This window comes from Papilio xuthus, unplaced genomic scaffold, assembly GCF_000836235.2.
Source record: "Papilio xuthus unplaced genomic scaffold, Pxut_1.1 DF827461.1, whole genome shotgun sequence".
NCBI lineage: Eukaryota > Metazoa > Arthropoda > Insecta > Lepidoptera > Papilionidae > Papilio > Papilio xuthus.
In genome coordinates, this window is record NW_013531188.1 from 3513584 (window position 1) to 3536874 (window position 23291).

Below are 23291 nucleotides of genomic sequence, written 5' to 3' on the forward strand. Positions count from 1 at the left end.
ATGTCTCTGTCCGGCGTAAACTGCACCAAAAATCTCATACTAATTTTGACACAATTGACGACCACGATACAAAGTCGCCGGTCACAAATATTCGTGCTAACAGTATTGATAAATCGCAGGAAAGATTTCATGTCATAAAGATGATTTGTGTAATAATTATTTAACAATTTGTGTTCTGATAATGATCGTATGATATCAATCATCACAATTTGATAATAAATAAATTGTTTTAAAAAATCAACGAATTAAAGTTGCAAAATTTTACTGACATTCATAATTTTAGTATTTATTGCAATAGACCTCGCCTCGAAAAGATTTACCACATTCTACGGGATGAAGAACACAAAGTATGTAATGTTCCTTTGTTAAAATTTCTAATCAAGTGTCATCATCACTCACTCTTTGGTTATGGTAGAATGGATCGATGTCTTCGAGAGGTGTGGAAGCGAGCTCCAGGGGAAAGGAGCCCTGCATTCGCACCGGCAGTGGGAGACCTTGCTCCAGGGTCGCATCCGGCTGGGGACCTTCATCCTCGTCCTCGTCGTCATACCGCACCTGGCACATCCAAACGACACTAAATATCCAAGCACTAAACAGGTGAATTATTGTAAAGTGAACTCTGTTATATGAGTAGTATAGTATTCTCTTGTTTAAATTTCATGTGATTCTTCGATGTTGCATTAATATCACAACTACAAGCTTAGTGATGCATCATGTAAGAAAAACTCAATTTGCTCAGCTGGTGCTTTCATTGAGTACTGTTTTCGATGGTGTGGTTACAGCATGTAAGTGATCGCATTTGAAGCTAGTATGCTAGTTCTGGTGCCGCCGCGGTCCTATCATGATGCATTCGGCAAACTAAAAGCGCACTGCTTCAACGTGCCTAATGCCATTACGAATTGACAGTACCGTACCGATACAGAAAATTCGGAACAGATCTTAATCGATTATTTATTTGTGTGCTCTAGTTTAGCTAGGTGATGCCACCATGCTATAATGATACAGCCAAAGATGAGAAATTGGCCAATCGTGTGCAATGCATGATGATGGTGAATCTGTTGTGCTTTGTGTGTTTTGATGCTTTCTGTTTCAGTTATGTACACAAACACACAAAAGGTTCCAGGAGCTACATTTATTTACACAAAGTAACAATTATATATTTTTACATTTTTCGGTTTCACGTCTTTAAGGTTTTTATGGGGGTTTAATTTTTAAGGTTATTACATTACTATCACATTTGAGTTTCGAGGTTTCTAAACAGAAGGCTGTCGGATGACATTTTAATATATATGCAAAACAATATGATAAGCTTCCCTTGAGGAACTACTAAAAGGTTAGCTGTCACAAAACATTTGTCAACAGCTAAACTTAAGGGCAACTTTTTAATTGAAATGTTGCGTAGAAGCGATGTGTCGGGAAATAATGCATTAAATGTCATTAATACGCATTCAAACGCAACATCAAGTTATCGCATAAATTTTGAATCGAATATCCGTCTGCAATCTTTTATATCTTTTTTTGTTTAACAAGCGATAACTTGCTGGATATAATTTTCTAATAAAAACGAGCCGTAAAAAGGTAAAAGGGGCAAGCAAGCAATCTTACTTCTTTTTTCTTTTTCGTCCGCCCCAAATCGTTCTGGAATGGTTTAAAAATTCCTTGTGAGATCCATAAATTTATTTCCAGTCTGATTTCTTTATCATTGTTTACGATTTGTAAACTTTTCAAATTGTTATGTCGCCAGGTTTCGTAAAGTAACAAAGTATAGAATAATCTTGGTCAAAAACTGTTCTAGCTATTATAGTTGTAATTGTATTCTTACCTCGCCTTCCGCTCGTTTTTTTTCGAGTTCTTTTTGCTTAGCATGCTCGTCAGCTATTCGAGCTTCGATAACAGCCAATGAGTCGCGTGTGAAAGGTCGGAACAAGCTTTGTTCTTCCTCGCTGATCGAGTCCAAGTCCTCGGACATTGTCTATCGAGCTCCCCCCGAGTGAACAGCCTACTGTAAAACAAAGAAATTAATTAACTATCCTGTATGCTTCAAGATAAAGGTAAAATATTTTTTAAGTATACTAATAATTTCCAAGAAATATTGGGAAAATTATACGAATTCCATCATGCCTGAAATACTTCTTCTATTATTTAGGTATTATGGTTCCTCGAGATGTCTCGAATCGTTCACTAGGTGTGTTAATAAAGAACGGTAAATCGACGATAGAGGCCAAATATTTTTTATACAATTACTTTGCGTAGAGTTAACCAGTTAGTTACCTGCTAACAGAGAATGGGCGGGTGTGTGTGGTGGGGGAACCGCGTCCGGCTGCACGCTCTGCGCCTGCGATCTCCCGCCGACCACGTCGTACGGGCGGGGCGCCCTTCTGAACACAAACAATAATTTTAACAAATGGAGAAACATTAAACTACGTCTAGAGATGAACGATACAAGCGTCTTTGTGTTCTCAATGTAAACCATGACCATATCCTTAAGGACTTTGTTAAGAGAAAATTTGACAACCCTGAAGAATCTAGTAGTAATGTAGTTTCTTGTAGAAAGGGTGTAAGATAATATCGACATTAATTTGTTTAAAAAATTAAAACAAATAATTAAACTCTGTAGTAACAAACCTGTCGTCCACGAGGACAGTGTGACCGCGGCTACTAGAGAGATGTAATTTATCACAAGTTCGCTGAGAGGGACAGCCAGCAAATTGGCAAGATTTTTCATGTCCGACCTGTAATTTAAATGTAATTAAAAATCGCATTATTTCTACACCAGTCACGAAAATGAATCAACACAATATATAATTCTGAGAATTAACATTATTCCACTTAATATTAATGCCCGTAACCCATAGATATAGTAGGTAAGCAAAGATAATGGATTTTCATTCAACCCGTTCATCTACAAACAAAGCTACGTATTCCTGTTCCTCAGCTACGGAGCTACGCAGCTGCGGAACTGCGGGCTACGGACTTTCCTGATACCGCTCTTGTCTAAGCCTCTAATGTGATCGAATATTTTATAAATCTTTTTGCATAAGCAAATAATATTAAAATATACTTTTAAAGTCAATTTCTACTTGTAGCAATTCTTAATGTTTAGAAGTAGATTTTACATTGTACTATTACTTAAATCATTTAACTAGATACCCATTATTCGAGTTGTAATGGAATAAATGAATGCAATTAACCGTCTAATAGATACGTGCTGCGGTGTGTTCAGAGAGCGCGCCTGATAGGGGCCGCTATAGTTGCGGGCCGCGCGCGCTCTTCGCTCCACGCTCGGCACTCCGGCGACATCTGCAGTACAACTCCAGCCGCACAGCCTAAACTAAACATAAACGATAAACCTTTCATTTAACACTGTTCCTTAGTGTAGATTTTAGATACTAGACGTACATTAAGAGACAACCCTTGCGACGATTTAGGACCTCTCCCAATCCTTCAAATTTTTTAGAGCAATTCCTATGTAAATTAAAAAAAATATCTATTTCATAGCATAGTGATAAATGTTATCAGCATTTTATCGGTTTAATGATATTCACAAAGTCATATATTTATTATAAATAAATATAATATTATACAAAATAACTGTGACAATAGAAAAACTTCTCCTGCGTCAAATCGCTATTTCTAGACTAGGTAAGCCCACGTGTTTTACTTGCAGCAACCATTTGTTGTTATATAATTTTTTTTTTTTAATTTATAACATCATAGCGTAAAAACGACATATACGCTATGACATTTATCATGACATAAGGCAACGTTTAGATATACGTTTTTCAGAGATTATTCTCTAAAAAAATGCAATAACTATCCACTAATTTAAATGCCTTTCTAATCGTTACATATATTTATAAAACATGGTTATTTTCCATAAACAAAAACGAACAACAAAAACTGAAACAACAAGATTTTTTATAACAAGTGTAATGCCAATAGTATTTTACAATTTATAAATGCGTCGAGAATAACTCTTCCGTCTTTTGTTTTACAATTACAATAAAAATATATAAATTTTAAACATCACACATGTCATTCTGTGTTTTATCAGATATCAGATGTTAATATCATGTTAACGAGAGTGACGAACAGAATTAGTACGATAACATAGCTTAATTACGTAGAACAATCTACAACACGTGGGGTAGCAAATAAGATAAAAAAAATTATCATTTATAAAGCATTATAAACTTCGCCATGATGAAAATCAATATTCAAAATCCTTACCTAAATACGTAAGTAACTTTGTCTGTCTGTAAATGATATTTAAAATGCATATATGTAATCCTTAAAAAGGTTTTAATGGGTTGAAAGGGGGGGGATGAAATTTGTATGAAACTATCGTTATTTTTGCGGCTCGAAGTTTGTTATTTTTACGCTGTTATTTTGGTATAAATGAATAAGACTTTAAAAGTTTGTTAAAGTTTCACCCTCAAGTCTGCATGTGCACATGTAAGGTTTATGAGACTGTTAAGTTAAAAATACTTTAATATATTATTTTAAAACTTTAAATAAAATAATTAGCCTTGATAATTCTATCCGATGGCAGTATTTCACGCGATAGAAGTCGCCGGCTCAAATAGTACATTTATATATCTACCTAATCTGATCCTATTCTCACTGATATAAATGCGCAAGTTTTGATGGCTGTATGTTTAATATCATATAACTCCACAACGGCTATAATCTGAAGGAAATTTCAAACCAAAGATAATTAATATGTATGGAATAACACATTAATATAACCTAACTTCGTTGTTCTTTTGACTCGTCGTTGACAAAGTCACGGGAGGCAGAAAGTAGAAATATATAGTATATGTCACTTTTTTGCAACACACTCTTTTCTACAGTACAAGGAAGCAAAATAGCGAAGCGACTGCTATCCACAGACATTTCCAACGAGTTTTCTGTGCCTTACCTACCTTACATGGATTTTCACGAATTGTTCGGCTCGCCCTGTGCAATATATCAGAACACAGGCGTCGAGTGGAAGTCATTCCGCATTTCTTTTTAAATTACACTATGCAAATTAAATTGTAATCTGATGTAGGTACAAGCCTGAAGGGGCTGGTAGTTTGAAACGCGTTCAGGTCGCGCGATCGATTCCTGCGGTGACCGGGTCAGTGGCTCGTCAGTAGACACACGAACACCACTTGTACTACGGCCTGCTACATCAACTAGCTTGATTAATCCGCAACTGACAAACTTCTATAACACATTTGGTTTTCTTAGCTGAACTTACCTTCTCTATTTTACAGTTCAGAGACAAATATAGTACTTTATAGAAGAATAATTTATCTAATACATCTGCACTGCAATTTTGCGTCTCTTTCGTAATTTAGAAAATAAGCTTTTACTACTGACTTTGTCCGCATGGCATTAAAAAAACAGAATGAATAACTATGTTCTTTATCTGCATCAAATTTCAATAAGATATATTTATTTATTTGGTTCGTTAACAAAAGTACATGTGTTTTATAGACATTTTAGGCACTATTAAAAAAGGTTTCGGGAAACATGTAATTTCATTTACAGACAAACACAACATGTATAAAGTATTGGTGCATAAACAATAAAAAGTTGAACAAAAGAGTATGTAAATACAAACAATATTAAACTAAACAATCACAATTTAACGATATATGAACCGTTGCAGAATTATCGAGTAAAAATGTTAATCGATCGTATGCTACGGGGCACCGTATAAATTTCCGGTATCATATGTAGTGTAGTCATAAGTGTTCCTCCAGATGGTGTTCTACATCTATACCGAATTTCATCAAGATCTGTTAACCCGTTCTGGAGAAACTAAGTAACAAACATTCGCATTTATAATATTGGAATAAGATGTAACATTTTGTTGTCAAGACTTGACCAATTTTTAAATAAAAGTATAAGGTCAATAGGAATACGGGTTTTTGCCACAAAGTTTAATAAGGCTCAGGATCATATGACTGGTAATTTTGATAACTTACCAATCTACCGCGACCACGCAATGTTTTCATTGTGACAAGTATAGCATAAATGTAATATTAGAATTATTAATATAGAGGGAAAGTTAAAACCAAAAATACCTATAATTCGACTTGTATCAAAATAACTGGTCGAAAACTCTACAGTACATTTCTGTCCATGGACGTAAATATTAAAATCGATACCTACCGTTGAACAGTTGTGGCGTTTACATTTATGCTTAACTTTGAGCGCAGGTCGAGGCATTACATAATTATGGAGCTAAGATAAGTACCCATACGTATATTTAACTGAGAAGAAACTACCTCTGATACCTACTTTGTTACTATCAAAATTACGAGAAATTGGTCATCATTTTCTTTTATAGGAGCAGCCAAACGAACGTTGGGAACACTAAGATTATTATAGACGCCTATGGATATCCACAACATCAGTGGAACCGCAGTTGCTTTTCAGATAGACACTTCCAAAATTGGTGTTTGTTATTTTTGGAAGTTCATTATCAGTATTGCCATTAATAATATTATGACTGACATATAACAGCCCCAAATGACTGATCTAATTCAATAGTAAAATTTGCAATAAACATTAATTAAATGCTTAATTGGTTTTTGATTGTACAGCACTTAGCATATTTTGATCATTAGTGAATTACGATGAAGAAATAATAACGCTTTCAACCAAATTATTCGTAAAAGTTTTATAATTTTCAGCCATCAAATTATTGGAGTTTTATTCTAGGGAACGAATATATTCATATAGATTATTAATAAAAATAGGAACCATGATTCTTAAATAGATGACCTTCTTGCAAGAGAGGTTTCGCAAATGGGATAAAATAAGAATCTTTCAGTTTTGATGCCTTATATGTTTCTATTTATATATTATGACAATAAAGATGCCCTACAAGTGTTATCATATACAAAACATCTTAACAAAAGATTTTTAAAGAAATAAAAAACCTTATATATTTGGTCTACTGTTATTATATTGTATTACTTTTTAACCTGTTCAAGCAGTTTTATAGAAAAGAAAAATTGCCGAAAACCTTTACCATTTAAGCGTTCCTAAGAGATATCTGGAGAAAATTTTATTTTCTGGATATTTTGGGATAGTTGCATTTGAAAAGTAGCATACAAAAAGTCAACCTAAAAGTAAGAAATTAATTACATTTATTGTTGATTTATAATAGTTACAAAAATATAGAGCGACAACAGTTCTTTTTTCATATAAAAATAAATTTACATAAGGTTGACACGAGAGATAGACAGGGGATCAATAGGCAAAGAGCGTGGCTATTCAGGGCACACACGTCTCTAAGTCCCATATCTGTAGGTACACCTGGCGCCTACAAAATGACCAAGTTTCAAACCGTGCCAACCGCAACACGCTCGAAGTCCACACAAAAGCGAATGAAAGCACGAAGCCTGCATATTTCCAACGATCGCGATACATTGCCAGCAAATGTGTCAAAAGAAATAACATAATAAATAATTTAAAAAAATCTTTTTATTTTATTTTTTCAAGGTTGTATCGTGCTTGCTATAATTTATAAAAAAAATATTCGCAAGGTTTATTTTAATAGTAAAAAATGCCACTATAATTGTAAAACTTTCATAGTTTAGTCATTTTTGGTGTGTTTCGTGTACAATCTCATTAATAATGTAGTTAAGGGTTATTACACATTCAAACGCTTCTAAAGTGTTGCACGACAAAGATTATAGAAATCTTAACGGGGGCGTCTCGATTACTTTTCATTTTGCAACATCTTGCGTTGTCATACGCAATGTAATTAACACTAACTTAAAAATTACATCGTATTTACACTTTAATGATAATAAAAAACCAATACAACATTATATAATTAAACTAATTCTAATTGCAATTTGAAGATCACTTCATACATTATCCGTAATTTATAATCCTGTAATAATTTACATCAAAAGTTTCAATGGAATATAACAATCCAAAACTTTAGAAAATTGTACATATAAGCAATAATATACGTAGGAAAGCTTTGCATGATTTTTAGTACTTAAATCGTTAATTATTTTAAAAAGCTTTTTATTTAATACTCTTTAATCATTTTACGATAGTTTCATTTGAAGTACAGGCATGAATCTCATTTATTTAATTGCAAAAACCGAGGATAATTGCATTCATGGCCATACTATTTCATAAAATTACTTCGTAATAAAATTACGAGTACTATTAAATATTTGATTATAATTTACCTTTTTAATTTTTTGAACATCTAAAGTCTGCTTGTAAAAGGTGGTTTTTAAAAAATATCTCGTGTAACTACAAATTTCACTTTTTTGGGTTAAATTATATTCTTTAATATTTAGCTATTATAATTTCGCTTACTTTCCAGAGAGAAGAATTAGTTATCACATTATGATTAGAATTCAACAAAAGTGGCGCAAGTTACAGAAAGCTATCGCGAAATGCGCAGAGCGTCTTTTGTGTCCTTCAGTTGAATGAGCTATGGACGTTGTATTTAATACACGAACTATTTGATCTTTGCAAGATATATCGCGCTTTAAATGCTACCATACAACAAAACATTTTAGTAATTAAAGAGCATTATTAAGTAGATTTAAAAATATTCTGTAAAATAAAAAGCAACGAAATGTTTTACTGTAAACTTTTGTTGGAAAATGAAATGGAAAGGAAAACTTCGGGCGGGGTGGTGCGTACGACGGGTAAGGGGCGGCTGCGGGGCACGGGACGCAAGACGCGGGGCGAGAGGAGGGAGGCCTCAAGGTTTCCCGCTCAGATAAGCTTAGCGGCACTGCGGACAATGCGTACTTTTCAAACTACACATAAAGCCTGCCCGAACTAAAGTTAACAACGTAATGTTTGCGTTCTTAATCGTTTTGAATCGCCGATACTGGATATTTTAATTGATTAATTTACAGCTATATTTTATTAGCTTTTGATACGCGTGCGTAAATGTTACGACAGATTTATTTGTTGAATATAATTAATGAACAGGCTATTCTTGCCATGTCCAATGGCTCGCGTAATTTGGCCTTGGATAAAGTATTTTTATTTCTATTAAACACTGACCATTGAATACGTAACTTATACAAGTGCCTTATTCTTATTATGTTTAAATTTTCTCAACGGCAGAATGACATAATTGTGCGTCGAACCAACATTAACAATCAAATATATTTACGCCATTTTTTGGCTTAATAATTTTTTATATTTTTCTGCACTCATTTATTTCGCCTATTAAAGTTATATCCATCTATTTTGTGCATTATTTACAACAAAAGATTATTAAATTATTATTAATTCCATGTTATATTTTGTTGTGGCGAAATCATAAAGTGTGCATCTACCAAATAATATATTGATATTGCTAAGAATAAAATTGTCATACACATACTGATGTTATATTTTTAGAAACTATAATATTGATTAAAGTTTCAAAGAAACGATAAGTACAAGTTCAAATGTCTCTATTGACGTAACCTCGCCTATTCTTATATCATAAATATTTAATTTTTTATTCGATACTGCTAAATCGACCATAAGGCAACAGTGGTAGAGCCCGCTTTAACATCGCACGAATTGGCCCGGCTCGCCCGGTGAAATACCACGACCACACAGAGAAAGGCGTGAAGTGGAAGCAATTCCGCGTTTCGTCTGATGAGTGTGCGTCCCGGAGGCCTTATTTAATCCTCTTTCCCTTCCCACCCTTTTTCTTATAAGGAAAGGATGGGAAGTTGAAGTGGACTTTCCGGATGAGAGGATGCATGGAAAGGGAAAATATTTTTTTTCTATGCATCCTCTCCTCCGTCGATTAAAGGTAGGCAACGGCAACGCTTATGCAATTGCGTAAGTTTATGGGTAACGGTCACTTCGCTATTTCAGCGATTTCAGGTGGCCGCTCGCTCGTTTGCCACCTTATGATATAAAAAAGGCTTTCCAATAGACACTTAAAGAACGAGGTTTGAGATGACATAAATCATTATTATGTTTCATGCACTAAAATTAGTGTGATGTAAGAATGAGATAATTTGGATGGATGTTGTATTCATGGATGGATGTAATGGTTATTCCAAAACAATATTACAGATCTGGATGAAACGAAAGTATGTTACTATGAAAATTTTTTAATAGCGGAGAAGAGACTTCGTCTCGAAAATATGTATGTACGGTTCCAATGGGATAGAGTTGTTTCAATTTTTTTAATATTACTTCAATATATTCGCAACAAAATAAAGTCTAAGGTTTTTTATTCGGACGAAGTCTCAGGCAACAGTAACTGTTGAAATAAAATTTCATTTCGACGAGTAACACTAGTGTTGGGATCGAACGAATGTCATCCGAGGTCAAACGACACAAGCGGATCAATATACAGAAACGATCCCTTAACCATTTTCATTGAGTCTCTTGACAGAGAACAAATTTCACTGACAATTCATGGAAATTAAATTATACATACATCTTCGGTACTCCGACAATAGATTGAATAATTTAAGAGCCGGTTTATAGAATAAAATGCTGGATAAATAATTGACAAATAAATTAACTGACATATCTCTCTGTCAAAATAGTCTGCGTTTAGCAACTTATTTGCAGGAATCGAACCCAAGAAATGCTGATTACAAGCTTAACCTCTGAGCCACCGACGATCTTATTAGATGATTTTTCAGTGGAAACTATTGATTATGTGTTAGATATTCTTTGAGGCTTTTCTATTAGAACATTTCTACCGTTACAGTACTACAATTCAACTGAATGGAAATGATAAAGTTGCTAAAATGATAAAGTAAAAATGAATGTAGAAATGCCAAAAATGCACCTAAAACTTTACTTCTTAATTCGTGTTTTTTTTTTAATTTAACAATACAATTTTGAATACAAATAAACATATATTTAACGCTAAATAAACCTCATTGGTTTGTTACAAGCGTTAAGGTCTTCCGGACAAAAATGTTTTGAGCTTGCACTTTATGTTTGCTTAAGTTACTAATGTCCTCAAATTGTCAATAGGTTTAGACCAATTTATGTTTAAGAAAACTGTAAGTTGACTGTAAATAAAATACATAAATTGCATAGCTTAGTTGTTTTCATGATACTTTTTTAATCAAAGATTTTACTAACCGTTTTTTTGTTTCGTAATTCGGCAAAAGTAGAGAAAATAATACTGTAATTTTGAAAATTAGTATAATTTAAAAATGGTTCTTAAACAATTCATAATATATATATAAAAATGTTATCGGATTAAATAACTTTTAGTTAAACGGCGTTAATCTCCAGATTACGCATGTAATGACTGATAGCTTTGGAAGCACAATAAATCGCCTTTAATGTGGAAGTTCGCGGACTGAATGTCATCAATCTATACATCGAAATATTAAAAATACATAAGAAAATTTGAAAATTAAATTTAGTTTATTACAACTAGCTATCGCCCACGATTTCTTCCGCCTCGGTATTAAAAAGAACATAATTAGCAGCCTATGTGTTCCTACAGACTATGTTCTACATATATGACAAATTTCAAGAACGGTTGTTAGGAACTCCTTTACAACCGTTCTTGAACTGAATGTCTTCACAGAAATCTGCATCCAAACATTCGCATATACATATAACATTAATAAGATTTTTTCTATTAAATGTAATTAACTCTTTTTAGTTGATTTTAATTCAAGTTGGTCAATTTTTTGTTACTTTAACAGCATGCCAATTTGTTTAAACTTTTCGTGTCTTATTCAAATTAAAAATATGTGTACAAGTAAAGTATCATCATCATCAGCTCGCTATACGTCCCCACCGAGCTCGGAGCCTACCCTAAGTTAAGAGTGATTAGGCCATAGTCAACCACGCTGGCCAATTATAATAAAGTATATTCTGACATAAATAATGTTAAATTCTATTTAAGATTAGAGATAATTTTGCAAATGTTTGTAAATTAATCGAAATAATACTAAATGAATTATGATTACTCGTATTAAGACTTCAATTTACCGTTGACAAAAACTCGTCTCATTGAAAAATTACACACTCCAAAGGATAACATCTAACAAGATACTTCCTTATAAACGATCATAAAGAACTAACTTCGTTTAGTCTTGTATTTTCCTGTCACACACTAATTACCATTCTTACTAAATAATTCTTACTAACGTTACAAATGCAAATGTTTGGATGGATGTTGTTAGAACCTATCTCCAGAACGGCTGCATGGATCTTGCTGAAATTTAGCATGGATGTAAAACAACCTGGAAATCGGATATTGACATTAGACCCAACCTGGAAAACACCTGGAAGAACAAATTAAGATTAACGCGTTAAACGCCATAGTAGAAATAGAAAAAATCACTAAAAAACTTTTTGCTTGAAATAGATGCGTAATGTGGAATCTTCAAAATATACCTGATTTAGAGTTCAAATACAATCTGGGTTCTGCAGATATTATGAAAAAACCTTGAGGTAACAGATACACCGCGTTTATATGCAGGCAGGGATCCGGTCATCAGTGACCAGACGTTCAATGTGTTAATACCGCGCGGAAGGAGTCGCGGCGACAGCTAGTCTTTATAGTATGTACTATACATATCACATACCTTTGAACAGGTTAAAAATTAAAGCATAATATCCAAAGATATTTTACACAATAATATTTAATTCAAAGTTTACTCCTACATTGTTAATTTTAACAAAAAGAGAAAAACTACTTTTTGCTAACTATAGATGTCAGCATGATCAATAGTGACTAACACTAAATATACCAAAGACAAAAATAAATTGTGTGTCATTTGACTAAGGCAGTATTCTTTTGCGGAATAACAGATGCAGTTACATTGCTTAATCATTTTTAATTGGTGTTAAAAATACGCATACATATTAATAAAGCAACGGATAGAATTGCAATTATTACGTTGTTTAATTGGGTATAAAAGCATCGATTTATGTAACTACGTTTAATAAATAGGTCGGAAATACCGGATTGTACCCATTAGCGTACCATCACTAGGATTACCTAATCGATTTCAGATAAATACATTTATAGGGGTTACAAATGTAACTACTTACCTCAAATTGAATTTTATGTAACAATGAACACTGAAAGCGTGAAATTTTTCCAACTGTTTTTACGTAATAAGCTTTTTTCACATAAGATGGATATCAGTTATATACTGCGTTAATGTTACTAATATTATAAATGCGAAAGTGTTGTTGGATGGATGTTTATTACTACGTACCTCAAAAACGGATCTCGCCAAAATGTGCCATAGACAACGAGAAAAACACATAGACTACTTAATAAGTTTTTTTTTAATATTCCACGCATACGAAATCGCGGTTAAAAGCTATATAATATAAATGCGAAAGTTTGGATGTTAGGATGGATTTTTGTGAGAAGTTACCACCAAGGCTCAACGGTTCACGATAAAATTTGATGTAGATTTAGAATATAGTCTGGAAGAACATGCTAAGCAAGGCTACTCAATAAGTTTTTCTTATTCCGCGCGGATAGTCACGGGCGACAGCTAGTAAAGTATATATAACACTGAAAACATGTAAGCTATTGTTGTAACAATTTTTTTTATGAAATCGTGAGTTCGATCGATTATTCACTATTCAGTAAAAGCAATAATTTATAATAGAACACAAAAATTTGCAATTATCGGTTGGTTACACGTTACCCACATATCTTAAAATAAACATAAGATAGTAAAATGTGTAATACATTATCCAAATATAAACGTAAATGTGAGTATAAAAGCGCGTGAAAGGCTTACAGAGACAGTAGCGGCGGCGACGGCGGAGTGGCGCAGCCAGCGCGGCGGCCTTGCCGGGCCGGTACGTGCGGGGCACGCGGGGCACGGGGGCACGCGGGACACGGAGCACGCGAGGAGGTCGATAGCGGCCAGCGGCCTGCCTCAGTCAATTATTCAGCACGCGATGCCGTCACCGCCACCGCCGCCGCCGCTGGCACCGTCCCCGAGACAAAGGGCGGGCGCGCGCACTGCGGCTGCCGCGGCTACACCTACCGGCCCGACACCGACCGCAGCCGCGCCGTCTCCCACTAAAGCCAGAAGCGTCGTAAGCCAAAACCAAGTACACTTATAACGTATCACTCCAAACCTTATCCGTTCGAGCTGACGCAGGCGATGGGGGCCGCGCGCGGTGGTTGCGCGTTACGTAAAGGGCGCGACGAGACGCGTGTTGGCGCGTTGGGGCGCGTCGGGGCGCGCTCGCGACGGGCGCTCGCGGTGAGGTCGCGCACGGAGTGCCGCCACGGAGTTATGCAACGCGCCGCCACCGTCGTCCGGACGGGAAAATCGAACCAGAGGGGCGCGAGGTTTGCGCGCGCACCCGCATCGATACCCTCCCCTGTAGACCTATGAATACTAGGACGCGCCGAGGGTAGGCGACCTCGCGAGCAGCGATTCTACGAATAGGTAGCGGCAGCGGCGGTCGCCACGCATACTTGCACAGCGACGTCCGCAAAGCCGGAGGAAAAGAGACGAGTGTATATATGGTTATGTCAGGGTATCGTGCATCTCGCTTCTTCCGCAGAACCAGCGATGTCAAGAACGGTACTACAAATTCGTAGGTGCATGGCGCCCCGCCCGGCGTCGCAGCGCCTATCCTCGCGCCGAAGTCTATCCGCAGTTGACATTACACCGGCAGCGCTAAAGGTTCCGCCGCTACAACAAATATTCCAAATGTTAAATTAAAATATGTGCTATGTTAATTGCCTACTTTATCGACATTGCAATCTTTTTTACATCAATCTAATTATTAATTTCTTCGTTCTGAACAATAAGCAAATAGGAATATCGTGACTGTTATAAAATAACACGAACTACCGTCTATGTAATTAAATTATTTTATTTTACCGTCCATTTATTCAAAGCGGATTCAAATCGTATCATAAACAATTAGTTTTCCTGTATCGATTTTCGATTATTTTTTTGACCGTTCAATTTTTTTTGCTTTTGTCAATGTATCTTTTGTACCGATCCATCATAACATTTCAGGTATGCGTTTCGCCAAGTTACAGACAGAAGTGTGCATAGTCAGTGTATTTACCTAAATTCCGAAGTGGAATTTTCCAAAAAAAATCCAATGGATCTGTAGTACGATCCCATGCGCCTGTTTCTCTCTCCCGTTCATTGAATTCAGTTGAATCTGATACGAAGACGAGTCTAATCATACAGTAACTAAAAAATTAATTATCAGATATAAAAAAATGTAGTTTGTTCAATAAAAATATTTCAGCTTAGGATCAAGGGCTATCAACTAATAAACGTGAACTAAGCTTTTGCGCTGGTTTTACCTCAGGTTCTATATCAGTTGTCAAGTTTGACTTTCTGACTCGTATCAATGTATTGGCATGTTATACATTGCAAAAAATTGTAAAAAAATGTTTTAAAATAAAATATAAGCATTTAATTGAATTGCATATTTATCATACATATAAAAACCACATTTAGGGATGATGTCTTTATTTTTAAGCCACGATTTATATTGTTTAGTAGCGGTCGCCTACGAATTCTTCGGAGCAGAAGTAAAAAAGTAGCCTATAATGTGCATGCGTGCAGCAGCTATCTTCCCATCCAAGTACTTTCAAAATCGGTCCTGCTAAACCTGAGATTAGCCGAAATAAATGTGAACAGACGGACAACAATTTCAATAATTGGTTTTTCGTATCAGCAACGCAAATGCACCATGTTTACGAAATATGAAATTTATATTTCGATATTACATACGTACACTCCAATTTTATGAATATGTATGGATAGATTGGTAAGTTAAAATTGCTTCTTTTGACTTTTATTAATACAGTGCTGTCTGAGAGAAAGTAGGTCATCTCTATAACTCTATATTGTATTTGTTTTTTTTAATATATTTTTATTTGAAGGGAAAAAGGTTATCAAATCTAAAAATAACTTATGGAGCCATCTGGCGACGATTGGTAAAAACTGCTGTGCGAATAATTCATTCAACATGTTAGTTTATATCACCAATCGTCAGAGGGCGCTTGCAAATTTTAACAAAAAAAGAAGAGGTAACATGGGTAAATAATTCTTTTGAATATATCCTCTATGTCCTACATCACGTAATATTATTGTACCATAAAATGAGTCAAGTACGAAATTTGTGACAAGCACCATCGTATCGTCATCAAAAAATAAATAGTATAGTAATAGTTTGTGCGTATATCGGACGTAAAGTACACTAGTAATTTCATAATCATTTACCATGGGGAGTGTTCCGAAGAACTGTTTGGAACGATTCCTGCCGCCGAGTTCCGCCATCGGACGACACGACAGACCGCCAGGTTCCATCCAAACCACCTGGATGGCTGGCATTCCACAACGGTGTTTCACGGGCATTCCACTGGTACAGTCTCGTTGTGGAACAGTCTGTCCTCGGCGGTATTTCCAAACCAATACGACTTAGGGACCTTCAAGAAGCGAGCATACCATTTCCTTAAAGGCCGGCAACGCATCTGCAGTGCCTCTGGTGTTGCAGATGCGTTGTGTTGTATTTGGCCTACTGGTATTAAAATAGAAATTAGACAATTAGGGTTATACGAGGTGACTTGGGAGTGTTTGTGTACTATAAATTTTGAAAATTAAAGCAAGGTTATTCTTAAAACTCTTTAGCTTTTAGCTTACAGTTTACTCAACACTGTAAAGCATGACGCGAGTACGAGTGCTTATTACCAACAAAATAAGTTATACAAAAAACTTATGCAAAAACAAAAACATGTTACGTAATTTGACTTTTGTAATTGGTTTCAGAGGTACACGGAGATAAGTGCTGATATTTGCCTTGGAATCAAATGAAATCAGTTGACTTAATCAATGATTTAATTGTTAACTCAGATAACTGGCAGTTGATAAAGTCATGATACCAAATTTCTTAAAAAAAAAACACGTTACCAAGGATATAGAATACTATTAATTGGCTAATAAAACATTATAAATGAATATGATACGTACACATAAGAGTGTGAGAAAACGAACAATTCTTTTGTGATATATATTCTTGATTCGTTTTGAGAATGGCTCAAACGATTTTTCAAATTTCCAAGACCTATTATAATTACAACAGGTTCCGTATTTTTATTTAAGTCAGAATTTAATAAACAGTCATTGGTACCAAAGTTATATCACAATCTGCCAATGAGCTTAAAAACGCAAATAATACGTCAAATACAAAGAGATTCATGTACAATACTAGCTTTCGCCCGTAACTCCGTCCAGGCGGAATGAAAAAAAGCTTTATTAGTATGTGTTCTTTCAGACTATATTCTACATCCAAGCCAAGTTTCAGCGAGATTTTTTTTTTATAACAGAAGGGGGCAAAAGAGCAGCGGGAACACCGAGGTGTCCAACGACGCCCATGGACATCAGCAATACCAGAAAAACCGCAGATGCGTTGCCGGCCTATGAGATGGTGATACGCTCGCTTCTTGAAGGACCCTTAGTCGTCCATACAACCGTTCTGGAGATACCTTCAAACAAACATCCATCCAAACATTCGCTGTTGTCTTAAAAGTTATACAGGGCTTACAATAAAAAAAAATGGACAATGTTCCAAACACGTGTTAACTTAAACATACGTCCTTCCCTTTATACCGCGACTTATATAACGCACGGCGAATTTTTGACAAGTCATGGCTATTGAAACATTATACGTAAACAGTTTGCGAAATTCGACCTTGACTGATAAATAATGAAATGCTTATTCCGAAAGTAGTGTTGTGATACATATTTGCGGTAAAATGTGTAACCACGTTGACTTCCATAATGTCCATCATTGGCATTCAAAGGGTTAAAGCACGTGTATGATTAAACAATATCTAACTATATTTTTGGAGTAAGATAATATTATATGTAAATTTATTTTAATAAATAGTTAAATGGAATGATTAAGCGGTGCGAACTTTCAATATGCTAAAAATAATTAGCCTAAACACACGACGGATAAAAACACTTAATATAAAAATATGTTTGAAGGTCAACAGGTTCGCTTCCTCGGTTACTTAATAAGTGGCTAGCCATGAATTGCATTATTTATCATGTACATATAACGTCATATTCCAAAATAAATATAATGACTCGTATTTTCGTCGACAAGGATGTTGAGTACATACGAATAAAAAACATTTAGCGATTATCACTCCTATGATCTCGTGGTTCGTCGTCCTTTAAAGAAACAAATGAAGACGAACTACGAGTTTGTCGATTGTACGCTTAAACAAAACACATTTTATAAGCTTCTCTAGTATTTTTTAAATAATTTCCGTTCCTCTTTGAATTATGACTTAATGAAGTACTTGAATCGTTTTTTATTTACATAAAATTATCGTAAAAATGTTAACAACATTTTGCAAAGTATTTTAAACATAAAATACAAATAGATTTGATAATTTATTAAATCTTACTAATATTAAATGCGAATGTTTAGGTGTATGAATGTAAGTTTGTATGAAGGTATCGTGAGAACGTGTGTATGGATCTCGCTAAAATTTTGCATAGATGCGAAACATATTGTAGAAGAACACGTATACATGTTAAGATTTTTTTTAACTCCGCGCGAACGGAGTCGCGGCCGTCAACTATTTTATAACAAACTAAACTCTTTTTAATACGCGCAAATAGGATTGGAATTCATCAGATATTTACCTAATATTATTATCATAGATTGTTGTTTTTATCAACGTTTGTACTTATATTATAATATTTAAATTGCGATAAAAAAATAAATATCATAATCTGTTTGTTACTTACGTAAACTATTCCATAAAAGTAAATTATTACATACAAATGGTTATTTTATAATTAACAGAAAAAAGAAACAAGTAATGTAGAATACTTATACGATATTAAATATATTGGTCATTATTTTTACTCAACAATGATGATAAAGTTATTAACATTAAAAAATCCTCTGAACAATATTTTTCATTTTATCAATAACTAGCAGTTCCCGTGCGGTTTTGTACGCGCTATTCTTGGACTTAGTACTTAACCTAATAATTTTTCTTAAAAATCGTCTCGTCTTATGAACCAAACGAAAATGATGATGATGTTAAATATATAATATAGATATTTCTATAGTTTTTCATAATACACTTAAATGTTTAATAATTTTAATTGCCTTTGATTAAAAAAAACACTTCTAGGTATAAGAAGAAACTTACTAAGATAAGTAAAAACTTTGATATAGCATATCAAACGGTGTATAATTAAAAGCATTTGATTAAAAGTTGGCAAAAACACGTGATTAATTGTCCATTAACCTTTAGACATGTATGGATCACGTGAAGGTTATTATTATGAAAGACTAGGTAAGACCCGCGATTTCTTTTTTTTTGGGTCTAAGTAGTCACTGTTTGGCTTAAGAAGGCAATTACAGCTTCACCGGGTTTTGAGGTGGCCAAGCACATATGACGTTAAACCTGAACCTCGTTTAAGAATAACAAGACTCGAGGGCTCCCTCAGGAGCCTCGGCTCGGGCTGTTTCTTCGGGCTTTGTTATTGTTACCGGATTGCGCCGCTAGAATTCATCTTCATCATTAGCTTACTATACGTCCCCGCCGAGAGGCTCGGAGCCTACCCTAAGTTAGGGGTGATTAGGCCATAGTCAACCACGCTGGCCCAATGCGGGTTGGTTGACTTCACACATATCTTTGAATTTCTTCGCAGATATGTGCAAGTTACATCACGATGTTTTCCTTCAACATAAGAACGTCGGATAAATGTATATATGTAAATCGAAATCCATATTGAAAAACATATTGTTACATGGCGGGATTCGAACCCAGGATCTGCAGATTACAAGTCAAGTGCTTTAACCACTGAGCCACCGACGCTCTTAGACGGTACGCGCGACGGTAGAATTATGTATGTGATACTTTAGTTATGATATGTTCTCTAGATTATTTTATTAAAACTCGACGATTCATTTTTAATCATTATATTATCCATAAAAAATAACAGCCTTAAATATCACCAATTGATATAACTAAAAAAACATATTTACAATACTTATAAGAAAACCCGAAACTTAAAACAAATTATATGTTCACATTTCTTATCCGTCATAATATATGAATTAACTTAACGTTCCATCATAGGTCACATTTTTATTAAAAATATTTCTACATCAATGTCTCAAATGAAATTAACAAAAAAATTTAATAAATTTTAACATAAACAAATTAGAGTCAACGTTTTTGGTTATGTACACTAAGTTCTCAGTGTGTACAAACGGATCAGACAAGATCCAATAATCAATTTTAAAATATTAATTTACTGGCACCAAATACATTTTGTTTCTCGAATCATAATAACATATTTATCTACATAAAACGTTCAAGTGAATTCCTCCCTTGGGGAACAAAACAAGTCTCATGGGATCGTATTCCAATTTCGCTGGTGTCTTCTTCGAAGGCTCCACTCTGAACTTGGACAGGAACTTCACTACGCATACTCGGGACTGCACTTTGGCAAAGCGCATGCCTGGAAAACATAAACATATTATATAATACATATTACACATAGTAAAGATAATTATCGTATCGTTATCTACATTTTTATATTATTACTAAATGTGACCCGGGACTCCGTCGGCGCGGGATTGCAAAATAAAAATAGATAGTAGTCGATTCGAAGACCTACTAAATATGTTTATAAAAATTCATAAAAATCGGTCAAGCGGTTTCGGAGGTGTATGATAACAAACATTGTAATGCGAGAATATTATACATATATAAAATATTATATATGTATAAATAATATAAATAACAGTCGCTTTTCGTGACCTCTGTTTGACGTGTTCTGAACTATTAGACAGATCAAAATATGGTTTTAACAATCATGTACGTTATGCATTCCGGATTGTTTGGAACATAAAATTATTTATAATAAAAGTTTAGTATAGATAAATAGTGTACAGTGTGAACTTGACTTTCGTCAAAGCCCGCTAAAGTAATACATTTTAAAGAAAAAGTATCCTATTCTCGAAGCAAGACACCCCATGTAAATTATTTTGCTTTGTTATTTTAAATATGGGTGGTAAATGTAACATTGATAACTTACCTATGCAGTTCCTAGGTCCAGTTCCAAAAGGTAAATAAGCACATGAATGTCTATCTTTTTCATTTTCAGGACTAAAACGTTCAGGATCAAATTTTTCCGGGTCGGGGTAATATTTAGGATCGTAATGAATAGCCATAGCGTTAACGAGTACAGTTTGTCCTTTCTTAATAGTGACATTAGTGCCTGGGATTATATAATCCGTTTGAGCGTTGCGTTGCAAGGGATCAACAATTGGATATTTTCTTAAAGTTTCATCAAATACTTGTTGCAAATAAGTCATATCATTTAAGCAGTCATAGGTTATCTCGCCATTGTAACGTTTAAGAACTGCGTCAATTTCTGCAATTACTTTATCTTGTATATCAGGATTTTTCGCCAGTTCATAGAACATGTACGTCATGGTGGATGCGCTGGTCTCGTAGCCAGCCGCATAGAACACGAAAGCCTGTGCCGCAATCACACTATCAGTCAGTTCAACTATCCTCAGCTTCTCATCGTCCATTTTCTTCGTTCCTTCAATTGTTTTCTGTTGTCTCAACTCCAAAATCAAATCCATAAAGTCCTTTCTGTTTGTTGGAAGTCCACCTCTTTGTTTGACGACAGTTTGTGCAAGGTTATTGAAGAACGTGTTTACAAACTTGGGAAATATTGAGCCATTAAACTTTTTCAAAATGCCAGGGTACATCATATCTAACTCGAGGCTGTAATTTGCAGTGAAAATCATCTTGTCTATTTTGTCCAATACTTTGTACATATCATCATCTAAGTCCAAACCAAAAGCACATGCTGATATAGTAGCCATTGTGAACTTCTGAACGAGGAGATGTATAGGTTGCTCTGATTGTTTTGCACGAAGGTTGTCGACATACTCAACAAAGTGTTCGCCTCGTTCAGTCATGAGATATAACATATTTCTCAATTTACCAGAAGTAAAAACTGGTGTAAATCTATTTCTTAAGACTCTCCATGTATCGCCATCAGCATGAAACAGGTTAAGTCCTAGTCCTTCTTTACTGAATTCCACACCTCTGTCAAGAAATAGATCAAAATCTTTTATCATAACTTGCTTAATAACGTCCAAGTCACGCAGCAGCAGACACGGTGTTGTCATTCTGTAAACTCCGACCACTTTTTCGTTTGGATATGCATCGTAAATACTTTTAAAAACAATAGCAGCATGCTTACGCCTTAGAGTAGTATCCTTAAGATTGCCAAAGAATGGCAGCGGTTTTGGTCCAGCTACATTTCTATCCTTCCAATAGTTAAAAGTTCTTGTAAAATAAAAATATAAAAGTGTAAGTGCACTTGCTAAAGTAACTAAAAGATACAGCATTGTACGACTGTGCACGATTACCGAATGAATGAAAAATCGCGATCGCAGTTTATATATGGCTTGATAATGTTTGTCATGATAAATAGCAAAATAAAGATGACTAGGCAAAAATGTTTCTAATTTTGTAGTAGTTTGATTGATAAGTTTGTCATTTATCATAACGTCTAGACGCAGTGTTTAATGATTGAAATGTAAGTTATATTATTTTTTGAACTAATCAAATTGCCGTTGTATTTTGTATCGATTTAGAAATACCTGTTATCTCGAAGGATATGGTAATTCGTGTAGGCAAAGAGAAAGAGAAAAGGCAAAAGAGAGAGAAAGAGATTTTGGTGGCATCCGTCACCTATAGCAAAAGGTCGCAAATAAAAAAGCATGCTAAGTGTAATAGAGAAGTGAAGAAGCTTGAATTCTTCAGTACTGCCTAGAGCTGCAAAGTTTTAAGGGAGCGAAAGGTATCAATGTAATTCCACATTTAAAACACTAAACTAATTTTATTAAAATTTTTGGTTCAATAAAGGATTTTCATTAACGCGGACGCGTGTCACAGTTACATGTCCGAGTTCGATCTCCGCCATATACCGATCTGATTTATAAAGAGGACACAAGGCCTACTTTCCCTTAGACAATTTAACCCTAAAATCCAAAAACAGTAAAGACAAAGAAAATGAATAAAACACACCATGACATGAGTAAAATTAAAGACAGTATAACACTATCTATTAATAATGAATAATTAAAAACACGATAAAATATATTATATTCACATGCGTAACAGGTATGATTAATAAACACATAGGGGAGAAAAACTAAAAGCTCTAAATATACCTATTTAGTTTTTGTCTCTCATTTCTTTAAAGGAGAGGATAGGAAGGGGAAGTGGATTTGCCGGA

At 34.7% G+C, this 23291-nt stretch overlaps 2 protein-coding genes across 2 annotated transcripts in view; both read right to left on the minus strand.

Annotated features, from left to right (window-relative positions):
• The window catches only part of para (sodium voltage-gated channel paralytic), a gene marked incomplete at its 3' end in the record, with an annotated part of 37016 nt that extends 22232 nt beyond the window's left edge, over nt 1–14784 (minus strand). The window contains exons 1-7 of the mRNA XM_013314208.1: nt 14089–14784; nt 3192–3331; nt 2626–2732; nt 2272–2378; nt 1823–2002; nt 1606–1638; nt 400–555 (exon numbers count right to left, since the gene is read on the minus strand). Coding sequence (XP_013169662.1) covers nt 400–555; nt 1606–1638; nt 1823–1969 — 336 coding nt within the window. The remainder of the gene's footprint in view (nt 1–399; nt 556–1605; nt 1639–1822; nt 2003–2271; nt 2379–2625; nt 2733–3191; nt 3332–14088) is intronic.
• A 5333-nt stretch (nt 14785–20117) lies between these two features.
• On the minus strand, nt 20118–22432 carry LOC106119302 (cytochrome P450 6B5-like). Its single transcript, XM_013314217.1, has 2 exons — nt 21066–22432; nt 20118–20486 (listed from the first exon to the last, which is right to left on the minus strand). Exons 1-2 carry the CDS (start codon nt 22396–22398, stop codon nt 20323–20325), a joined length of 1497 nt encoding a protein of 498 aa, XP_013169671.1. The 5' UTR covers nt 22399–22432; the 3' UTR covers nt 20118–20322.
• Nucleotides 22433–23291: the final 859 nt, after the last annotated feature.